This window comes from Pristiophorus japonicus, unplaced genomic scaffold (genome assembly GCF_044704955.1).
Source record: "Pristiophorus japonicus isolate sPriJap1 unplaced genomic scaffold, sPriJap1.hap1 HAP1_SCAFFOLD_411, whole genome shotgun sequence".
NCBI classification, from domain to species: Eukaryota; Metazoa; Chordata; class Chondrichthyes; family Pristiophoridae; genus Pristiophorus; species Pristiophorus japonicus.
Genome location: NW_027253992.1, coordinates 304415 through 316011, shown reverse-complemented (window position 1 = coordinate 316011; position 11597 = coordinate 304415). Strand labels below are relative to the sequence as shown.

Sequence of the window (11597 nt, the reverse complement as noted above, 5' to 3'; positions counted from 1 at the left end):
GGGACACGGTCTTATCATGGATTAAGCTGCGGGAATGGCAAAGATTTCATCACTTGGTGCAGTCGATACTCGGGGGTCCGATACTCGGGGGTCCGATACTCGGGGGTACGATACTCAGGGATCCAATACTCGGGGGTCCGATACTCGGGGATACGATACTCAGGGGTACAATACTCGGGGGATCCGATACTCGGGGGTACGATACTCGGAGGTACGATACTCGGGGGTACAATACTCGGGGGTACGATACTCAGGGATCCAATACTCGGTGGTCCGATACTCGGGGGTACGATACTCGGGGGATCCGATACTCGGGGGTACGATACTCGGGGGTACGATACTCAGGGATCCAATACTCGGGGGTCCGATACTCGGGGGTACGATACTCGGGGGTACAATACTCGGGGGATCCGATACTCGGGGGTACGATACTCGGGGGTCCGATACTCGGGGGTACGATACTCGGGGGTACGATACTCAGGGATCCAATACTCGGGGGTACGATACTCGGAGGTACGATACTCGGGGGTACGATACTCGGGGGTACAATACTCGGGGGATCCGATACTCGGGGGTACGATACTCGGGGGATCCGATACTCGGGGGATCCGATAACTCGGGGGATCCGATACTCGGAGGTACGATACTCGGGTGATCCGATACTCGGGGGATCCGATACTCGGGGGTACGATACTCGGAGGTACGATACTCGGGGGATCCGATACTCGGGGGTACGATACTCGGGGGTCCGATACTCGGGGGATCCGATACTCGGGGGTACGATACTCGGGGGATCCGATACTCGGGGGTACGATACTCGGAGGTACGATACTCGGGGGATCCGATACTCGGAGGTACGATACTCAGGGATCCAATACTCGGGGGATCCGATACTCGGGGGGTCCGATACTCGGGGGTCTGATACTCGGGGGGTCCGATACTCGGAGGTACGATACTCAGGGATCCAATACTCGGGGGTACGATACTCGGGGGTCCGATACTTGGGGAGCTGAAACTCGTGGATACTCGGGAGTCCGATACTCGGGGGTACGATACTCGGGGGTACGATACTCGGGGGATCCGATACTCGGGGGTACGATACTCGGGGGTACGATACTCGGGGGGTCCGATACTCGGGGGTACGATACTCGGGGGATCCGATACTCGGAGGTACGATACTCAGGGATCCAATACTCGGGGGTACGATACTCGGGGGTCCGATACTTGGGGAGCTGAAACTCGTGGATACTCGGGAGTCCGATATTCGGGGGTCCGATACTCGGGGATACTCGGGGATCCGAAACTCGGGGGTCCAATACTCGGGGGCCTGATGCTATGGGGTGCAATACTCGGGGGTTGGATACTCGGGGGTAAGATACTAGGGATATGATACGGGGTATGATACTATGATACCAGGGGCTATGATACTCGGGGGGTATGATACTCTAGGGTATGATAGTAGGGGGGGTATGATACTAGGGGGGTACGATACGAGGGGGGTATGATATTATGGGGTATGACACTAGAGGAGTATGATGCTGGGGGTATGATACTAGGGGAGCATGATATTAGAGGGTATGAGACTAGGGGGTATGATACTAGGGGGTATGATACTAGAGGGGTATGAGACTAGAGGGCATGATACTAGGGGGACACGATACTAGAGGGTACGATACTAGGGGGTATGATACTAGGGGGGTATGATACTAAAGGGTACGATACTAGGGGGGTATGATACTAGGGGGGGTACGATACTAGAGGGTATGATACTCGGGGGGTATGATATGAGAGGGTATGTTACTAGGGGGTATGATACTAGAGGGGCATGATATGAGAGGGTATGTTACTAGGGGATATGATACTCGAGGGTATGATGCAAGGGGAGTACTATACTAGAGGGTATGATACTAGGGGGGTACGATACAAGGGGGGGTATGATACTAGGGGGTATGATACTAGGGGAGTACTATACTAGAGGGTATGATGCTAGGGATGTACGATACTAGGTGGGTATGATACTAGGGGTATGATACTAGCGGGGTATGATACTAGAGGGTATGATACGAGAGGGTATGATACTCGGGGGTATAAGAGGGGGTATGATACTAGGGGGGTACGATACTAGGGGGGTACGATACGAGGGGGTATGATACGAGGGGGTATGATACTAGGGGAGTACTATACTAGAGGTTATGATACTAGTGGGGTAAGATACGAGGGGGTATGATACGAGGGGGTATGATACGAGGGGGTATGATACTAGGGGGTATGATACTAGGGGGGTACGATACGAGGGGGTATGATACGAGGGGAGTACTATACTAGAGGTTATGATACTAGGGGTGTATGATACTAGGGGGGTACGATACCGAGGGGATATGATACGAGGGGGTATGATACTAGGGAGGTACGATACTAGGGGGTAGGATACTAGGGGGTACGTTACTAGCGGTATGATACTCGGGTGGTATGATACTAGGGGGGTACGATACTAGGGAGGTACGATACTAGGGGGGATACGATATTAGGGGGTATGATACTCGGGGGTATGATACAAGGGGGTATGATACTAGTGGGGTATGATACTGGGGGTATGATATTAGAGGGGTATGATACGAGGGGGTATGATACTGGGGGTATGATACTCGAGGGTATGATACTCGGGGATATGATACTCGGGGGTACGATACTGGGGGTATGATACTAGGGGGGTATGATACTATGGGGTATGAGACTAGGGGGTATGATACTCGGAGGTATGATACTCGGCGGTATGATACTAGAGGGTACAATACTATGGGGGTATGATACACGTGGGGCATGATACCAGGGGGGTACGATACTAGTGGGGTATGATACTAGGGGGTATGATACTTGAGGTTATGATATTAGGGGGGTATGAAACTAGGGTATGATACTAGAGGGGTATGATACTCGGGGGTATGATACTAGGGGGTATAATACTAGTGGGCATGATACGAGGGGGTATGATAATAGGGGGTACGATACTAGGGGGGTATGATACCAGGGGGTATGATACTAGAGGGTATGATATTTGGGGGTATGATACTTGGGAGTACGATAATAGGGGGTATGGTAATAGGGGGTATGATACTATGGGGTACGATACTATGGGGTATGAAACTAGTGGGTATGATATTCGGGGGTATGATACTAGAGGGTAGGATACTAGGGGGGTATGATACTAGAGGGTACGATACCAGGGGGATACGATACTGGGGGGTATGATACTAGGGGGTATGATACTAGGGGGTATGATACTAGAGCATATGATACTTGGGGGTATGATACTTGGGAGTACGATAATAGGGGGTATGGTAATAGGGGATATGATACTAGGGGGCATGATACTAGGGGGGTATGATGCTAGTGGTTTACGATACTCGGGGGTATGATACAAGAGCGTATGATACTAGGGGGTATGATACTAGGGGGTATGATACTAGGGGGTATGATACTAGGGGGGCATGATACTTGGGGTTATGATATTAGGGGGGCATGATACTAGTGGGGTACGATACTAGGGGAGGTATGATACTCGGGGGTATGATACTAGAGGGTATGTTACTAGAGGGTATGATACTAGGGGGGGTACGATACTAGGGGGGTATGATACTCGGAGATTATGATACTAGGGGGGGTATGATACTAAGGGGTATGTTACCAGGGGGTATGATACTCGGGTGATATTATACTAGGGGAGGGTACGATACTCGGGGGGTACAATACGAGGGGGTATGATACGAGGGGGTATGATACTCGGGGTATGATACTAGGGGCTATGATATTAGGGGGTACGATACTAGGGGTATGATTCTAGAGGGTACGATATGAGGGGGTATGATACTAGGGGATATGATACTAGAGTGTATGATACCAGGGGGTATGATACTAGGGGGTATGATACTTGGGGGCACAATAATAGGGGATATGATAATAGGGGGTGTGATAATAGGGGGTACGACACTAGGGAGGTATGATACTAGGGGGTATGATACTAGGGGTTATGATACGAGGGGGCATGATACAAGGGGGGTACAATACTGGGGGTATGATACTAGGGGTTACGATACTAGAGGGGTACAATACTAGGGGGTATGATACTAGGGCGTATGATACTAGGGGGTATGATACTCTGGGTATGATACTAGAGGGTACAATACTAGGGGGTATGATACTAGGGGGTATGATACTAGGGGGTATGATACTAGAGGGTACGATACAAGAGGGTACATTACATTAATGTACATTAATGATTTAAAAGAGGGGATTAAATGTAGTATCTCCAAATTTGCGGATGACACTAAGTTGGGTGGCAGTGTGAGCTGCGAGGAGGATGCTATGAGGCTGCAGAGCGACTTGGATAGGTTAGGTGAGTGGGCAAATGCATGGCAGATGAAGTATAATGTGGATAATGTGAGGTTATCCACTTTGGTTGTAAAAACAGAGAGACAGACTATTATCTGAATGGTGACAGATTAGGAAAAGGGGAGGTGCAACGAGACCTGGGTGTCATGGTACATCAGTCATTGAAGGTTAGCATGCAGGTACAGCAGGCGGTTAAGAAAGCAAATGGCATGTTGACCTTCATAGCGAGGTGATTTGAGTACAGGGGCAGGGAGGTGTTGCTACAGTTGTACAGGGCCTTGGTGAGGCCACACCTGGAGTTTTGTGTACAGTTTTGGACTCCTAACCTGAGGAAGGACATTCTTGCTATTGAGGGAGTGCAGCGAAGGTTCACCAGACTGATTCCCGGGATGGCGGGACTGACATATCAAGAAAGACTGGATCAACTGGGCTTGTATTTGTGAATGTAGGTGGAAGAATCATGAAAGGGTTCATAAAATGGTTCTACGAATCAATAAGAAAATAAGAAAAGACAGAATTGGTTTCCCGTGAGAAAGTAGTGGACAAAGTCATCACTGATGAACAAGGGTTTATGGCCATGACTTGATAAGGAACACATTTGCTTCGTGTGATTAAGCTAGGCTAATCCGCTCGTAAAAGCATAAAGTGTTCTAAAGATAAACAGGCTGTCAATTCCTGAAGCCCTAGTAACACTGTGATTGATGAAGCAGGCCATACCTCCTTTGGTTTGTAAGAATAAAAGGGATGCGTCTGTGAGGATAGGCAGACCTTTTGTCTGCCTGCCCCGGAATCTGTAGACTCTGTGCTAGCAGTTTGGTAACAGGTCCGAAGCTGCTTCAATAAAGATGTAAAGATTGAAGGTATCTGAATTGATTATTGTCGAATGCAGCTGACCACCCGAACTAGGACTTAACATTTGGTGTCAGAAGTGGGATCCCAGAAACTCTCGATTGGAAGTGGCTGAATCATTGATATCCTACAGACGGGACGTGGCAGAGGAAATGGGCCCCAAAGTGAGTATATTTAGTTAAATTGCCACTTTGTTTTCCTCCTGTCGTAAGTTCTGGTCGCGGATCTTTCACCACTGTTCAATTAATTGTTGACGGGATCGCCCGTGGTCAGTTGTCAGATCACCCCAGGAAAAGATAGATTTGGAATTGTCCACGATAGTGGTCCGTTAAAGTTACGAAGGTGTAGGTTGATCTGGAAATTGTCCACCATAAGTAGTCCGTCAAACGTTAAAAGAGAAAAGGAATAAAGAGAAAAGGAATAAAGAGAAAAGGAATAGAGAGAAAAGGAATAGAGAGAAAAGGAATAACTGATTTGAAATTGTCTCACTTAATGAGTCCGTCAAAACGTTGAATACCTAGGTTAAGATAAGTTTTATCATGGGTAATAAACACCCAGATAAAAACGAGCAACTCAGACAATTGTCGGGAGGTTTGAATCAGAAATTAGGTTCAGACATATGGCCATTAGGGGGTTCAAGTGATTTAGAAACAATTAAACGCGCCCAAGAATTAATTTGGAAAAGGGGAATCGGGAAAAAGAGTAAGAAATTGATTGAAATTTGGCGCCAACATTGTCAGGATGAAAAAGATAAGAATATTCTGGCGAGTTGGTCGGAGAATGCTCTCAAGGCAGGAATTAAATTAACCGATGCGGGAATCCCTAAGTCATTGGAAATTTAAAGAAAGGAATGTGCACAGGAAAAGAGAAATAGAACAAGGAATCTTTAACTGAACTACGTAGTTCAATGGCTGGTCTTGGCATGCAAGGGGCTGACGATGACGATGAATGGGATAATTGGAATATGACTCCAGGGGCTCCCCCGCCTCGTCCTACGGCACAACCCGATGTTAATGCCTTGGCTGACGTGGCTGTGGCAGTAAATGTGCCGGTGCCAAATTTACAGATGAGCGGAGTTCTACCACCCCGTTACCCCGGTCCTAATGTCCCAACACCGGGCGCAACTGCTGCTGCAACACTCATTTATCCCAGTTTAGACAATGTGTCCAATATAGAACGACAGTGTCGGGGAACTAAGTCTGATGATGAGGTGTTCTGTCGATCCGTTGCAGAGGGGACTAGAAGCCAGGTTCAAAGACGGCGTCAACTTGAACAGGAAATAGGGAGATTACAACGGCTTGAAAGAAATCAACGACATAGTGGTAAAGGGAAAAAGGGGAAATCAACCCCTACGGATGAGGATGATGTGATAGTGTCTGGGACAGATTCAGAGTCGGGATGGGTTGGTGATGTTGAAGGGGACAATGACGGGGAGACACCAAGACCCCTGAAGAAACGCGCGCCGAAACAGCTGCCCGTCAGAACTGTCCCTAACCCTCGCGTGTTGGCACCAGCAGCACCTGTTGTGGATGGGGGCCCGGATGTGCAGCCCCCTGCTAAGATACAAGTGTGGTTACCTTGGAAACCTCATGAACTTATGTCCATATTAACCAGCGCCCCGAATAAAAATACCTGTCCTCAACGGTTCATTGAATTTTTGTCACGAACCATTAGAGTTTATCAAGCAGACTCAAGGGACCTTTGGTCTCTGGTACAACAGGTACTTACTGGTTCTGAATGGACCAGATTTAAGGAAGCCTTAGGATATCAAACTCACGATGCCTTAGAAGTAGCGAACGCGAATAACGAGAACAGAGAGACGATGATTCTGGATGCTGTACAAGTAGTTCTGCGAAAACCTGTCGATATTACCAAAGTCTTGGACATGAAACCAAAGAAGGGCGAGACAGTCGAGGAATTTTTAGAGAGATTTAAGGAAGTATATGGAACCCAGTCAGGAGACCAGGCGTTTTCTAGGGGACAACCCTCTCCTCAGTTTTGTTCTATGTTAATGAACTGCCTTCCTGGAACAGTTGCTACTGCAATAAGGACCAATAATCTTGACTGGTGTGACGCCACAACTCAGGCAATGTCTCGAGCAGTAAAAGCTTTTTGGAAGGACCGTCCAACGGTTGAGCTAAAAGATTCACTGCTGACTAAAGTAAAGACAGAATATGTTGTTAAGCCGGATCATGACTGTCTGCACTCAGTCCTCGAGGACATGAGCCCTCACTCCGACCTTTCAGATACCCCTCTGTTAAACCCTGATCTCGTTATGTTCACTGATGGCAGTTCCTCCATCAACAAAGAAGGAACCCGCATTTCCGGTTATGCTGTTGTCAGTCAAGAAGGAACGACTCTCGAGTCTGGAGCCTTCCAGGTCCCCCTTTCCGCTCAGCAAACAGAACTTTTTGCCCTCACCCATGCGTGTATTTTAGGAGAGGATCTCCGAGTCAATATCTACACTGACTCCCGTTACGCCTTTGGGGTTGTCCACGACTTCGGCCAGCTCTGGAAAAACCGAGGATTCCTAACTTCAACCGGTACGCCAATCTCGAACCAAGTGCTTGTGTGTGACCTATTACTTGCTCTTCTGCTCCCTCGATAAATCGCTGTTATTAAATGTTCCGCTCATACTGCCGGTTACTCTCCAATCGACATCGGAAACCGCCTTGCTGACGAGGCGGCTACGTGTGCTGCAAGGAGTCAGCAGATTGTTGTGCCCCGAATGATGAGGCAGGTGTCCAGCTCTAAACCGAGCTTGTCGGCCCCTGAAAAGCCAATGCCAACCATCAAAGAGGTACTTCGCCTACAGGAGGACGCTCCTGCTGTACAAAAACAACTTTGGAACGATCTTGATTGTAAATATGATACTGCCTCCGGGTTGTGGATCACACCCGCTGGTCAAACTTGTATGTCCGATGAATTGGCCCTTTGGGTAATTGAATGTGTTCATTACGCCACGCATTGTGGAGCAAAAGCCACTAGTGACCTGCTCCTCCAGACATGGTGGCATCCTAGCCTCCAAATGTTTGCGCAGAATATTATTTCTCGTTGCCTTACCTGCCAGCGCCATAATCCTGGAAGGGGGGCACCATGTTTATTAGGTAAAACACCCTTGCCAGCCGGACCCTTCGAGATTTTGCAGATGGACTATATAGAATTGCCACGCTGTCAGTGTTATAAATATGTGTTGGTTAATGTTGATGTTTTTAGTAAATGGATTGAAGCTTATCCTACTATGGATAATAGAGCCTGTACTGTTGTTAAGATATTGCTGAAGGAAATTATCCCTCGCTTCGGGGTTCCCGGTCATCTTAGCTCAGATAACGGACCCCATTTCATTGCAGCTGTAAACAAGGAATTGTGCCAACAGTTAGGGATACATCAACAACTCTATTGTGCCTATTGCCCCCAGGCGGCGGGTCTGGTCGAGCGAACCAACCAGACTCTTAAAACCAAGTTAGCTAAACTGACCTCTCAAACAGGGTCGACTTGGTTAAAATTGTTACCTGTAGCTCTTTTTCAGATTCGCTCCACCCCCGCAGGGACGACGCGTCTCACCCCGGCCGAGATCGTGTACGGCAGACCTCTTCGCACCCCTTGGGACCACCATTCCCCAGTTGCCGTTTACTTTCATCACATGACTGAGGAGATGACTACCTATGTGTTAGCCCTAACTAAGGCATTGCGAGCCTCTCATTCACAGGTTCGCGCCGCTTATGATGACCGTCCCTCCTCTCACGGATCATCCCGATCGAGCCCGGATCCTTCGTCCTCATCAAAAATTGGAAGTGACGTCATCTCCAGCCCCGATGGGATGGTCCATTTCAGGTCTTACTCACCACCCCCAAGGTGGAAAGTAGGGACGCGTGGGTGCACATGCATCATTGCAAATCGATTACCGGCGGTAAACAAAAGGGGGGAGTGGAGATAGACGTGGAATAATAATACGTTCGTTCCCGTCGTTCCGTAACAGTTTTAGCCGTAATTTTAAGCCATAATTTTAATTAATCTAATTATTATATGATTGCTTGTCCTGCTTTTAGGTATTTAGGCATAACATGAGGCCTTGGTAGCCACGATAGTAACATGACGGTTTGCAAGCCCCTTTGTCTTTCAGGATTGAAAGAATGCACGGAACTCTGCTGCTAGGAGTCGTGATCCTGCTGATAACAGTAACAAAAACAGGGGGACGACTACTCAGCTGCCCATCCGACGGCTCACGAGAGCAAATTCTCCGCCTCTGTACGGGAGATATCGTACAATGTGGAACCAGGACACCAGACGATCTCGAATCATGGACCACGACTAAAATAAAATCCTGTACGGGTATACTCTCACAGGTTGATCGACAGGTGACTCTACAGGGCAAAGACCGATGGAATTTGCCATGCCGGTTCAGGGAATGTGAGATGGACTTTGTTTGCCCTGACCAACCTGAAGATGACTTAGTTGATTCAAAGGACCAATCCCTGGAATCAGTAACAGGGCAAAGGAGGAAAAGGAACGTGCAAGGGCAACTGGGGAACGATCATAATATATTCCTGAGGACTCAGAAGATCTTATTCGCGCCAGAGTCGGTTGTATGCTACCCTGTTATGTCGGTCACTGAATTGTTTACCCCAACCCCGGTTATGGATCCCAGTCTTTACATACGAGGATACAATGATACCCCGCCCGCCGAAAACATTACCTTCACATATTCCGATGGCTGAGGCACCCCAGCCACCTGCCTAAACACCACAGGGTCGGGGAAGGATGGGTACCCACAGTGTTGGAATGGTACAGGATTCGGGTGCACAAAAGTGGACATGCCCGTTAACCAGATTTGTCTCACAAAGCAGTCCAATTATTCCTGTCTTCACAACTCAAACACGGGCATCACCTCTTGCCAGAGTGTGGATACCTGTGTAGAAGTAAGACAAGGGACCCAAATGACCTGCAGTGCCCTATACCACAGCCAAACTTTTGCTTTACGCCACTACGACCTGTCACGATCGGGCAAGCGCACATCACCTATCCCACATCTAACCGAAGTATTACGAGAGTTGAGGCTCAGAGTGGGTCAATCCGTAAAGCTCTACCACCAACTGCAAACTAAAATCAAAGTACTGGAAGAAGATATCGATGTAGACTTACAAAGTCAGAGTTGGTGGAGAAAGGTCTGGGATTGGGGAATAAATGTGAACATCCATCCTTGGATTCGTATAATTTCACACATACTGGTCGGGACAAAATTGATCTTAGCAATAACATGGGGCATAATTTGATCTAAGCAACCGGGACTCCTGAAACCGCGTGACTGGCCAGCATGTTGAGGCAGGGAGTACCGGGCCGTGCACAAAATTGAGAGTAAACATTTATGAATGAGAATTTATCATGGAATGATAACAGGAGGGAATGTGAATGTAGGGGGAAGAATCATGAAAGGGTTAATAAAATGGTTCTACGAATCAATAAGAAAATAAGAAAAGACAGAATTGGTTTCCCGTGAGACAGTAGTGGACAAAGTCATCACTGATGAACAAGGGTTTATGGCCATGACTTGATAAGGAACACATTTGCTTCGTGTGATTAAGCTAGGCTAATCCGCTCGTGAAAGCATAAAGTGTTCTAAAGATAAACAGGCTGTCAATTCCTGAAGCCCTAGTAACACTGTGATTGATGAAGCAGGCCATACCTCCTTCGGTTTGTAAGAATAAAAGGGATGCGTCTGTGAGGATAGGCAGACCTTTTGTCTGCCTGCCCCGGAATCTGTAGACTCTGTGCTGGCAGTTTGGTAACAAGACCGAAGCTGCTTCAATAAAGATGTAAAGATTGAAGGTATCTGAATCGATTATTGTCGAATGCAGCTGACCACCCGAACTAGGATTTAACATATTTACTGGAGTTCAGAAGAATGAGAGGGGACCTCATAGAAACGTTTAAAATTCTGATGGTTTCAGACAGGTTAGATGCAGGAAGAATGTTCCCAATGTTGGGGAAGTCCAGAACCAGGGGTCACAGTCTAAGGATAAGGGGTAAGCCATTTAGGACCGAGATGAGGAGGAATTTCTTCACCCAGAGAGTGGTGAACCTGTGGAATTCTCTACCACAGAAAGTTGTTGAGGCCAATTTACTAAATATATTCAAAAAGGAGTTAGATGAAGCCCTTACTACTAGGGGGATCAAGGGGTATGGTGAGAAAGCAGGAATGGGGTACTGAAGTTGCATGTTCAGCCATGAACTCATTGAATGGCAGTGCAGGCTAGAAGGGCCGAATGGCCTACTCCTGCACCTATTTTCTATGTTTCTATGTTTCTACGATACTAGGGGGGTATGATACTGGGGATATGATACTAGCGGGTATGATACTA

The 11597-nt window shown here is 47.8% G+C and overlaps 1 protein-coding gene across 1 annotated transcript in view; it reads right to left on the bottom strand.

Annotated features, from left to right (window-relative positions):
• Positions 1 to 250: 250 nt before the first annotated feature.
• Positions 251 to 11597, bottom strand: part of LOC139250691 (uncharacterized) — an 83215-nt gene continuing 71868 nt past the window's right edge. Inside the window, exon 2 of the mRNA XM_070873069.1 lies at positions 251 to 1333. Coding sequence (XP_070729170.1) covers positions 251 to 1333 — 1083 coding nt within the window. The remainder of the gene's footprint in view (positions 1334 to 11597) is intronic.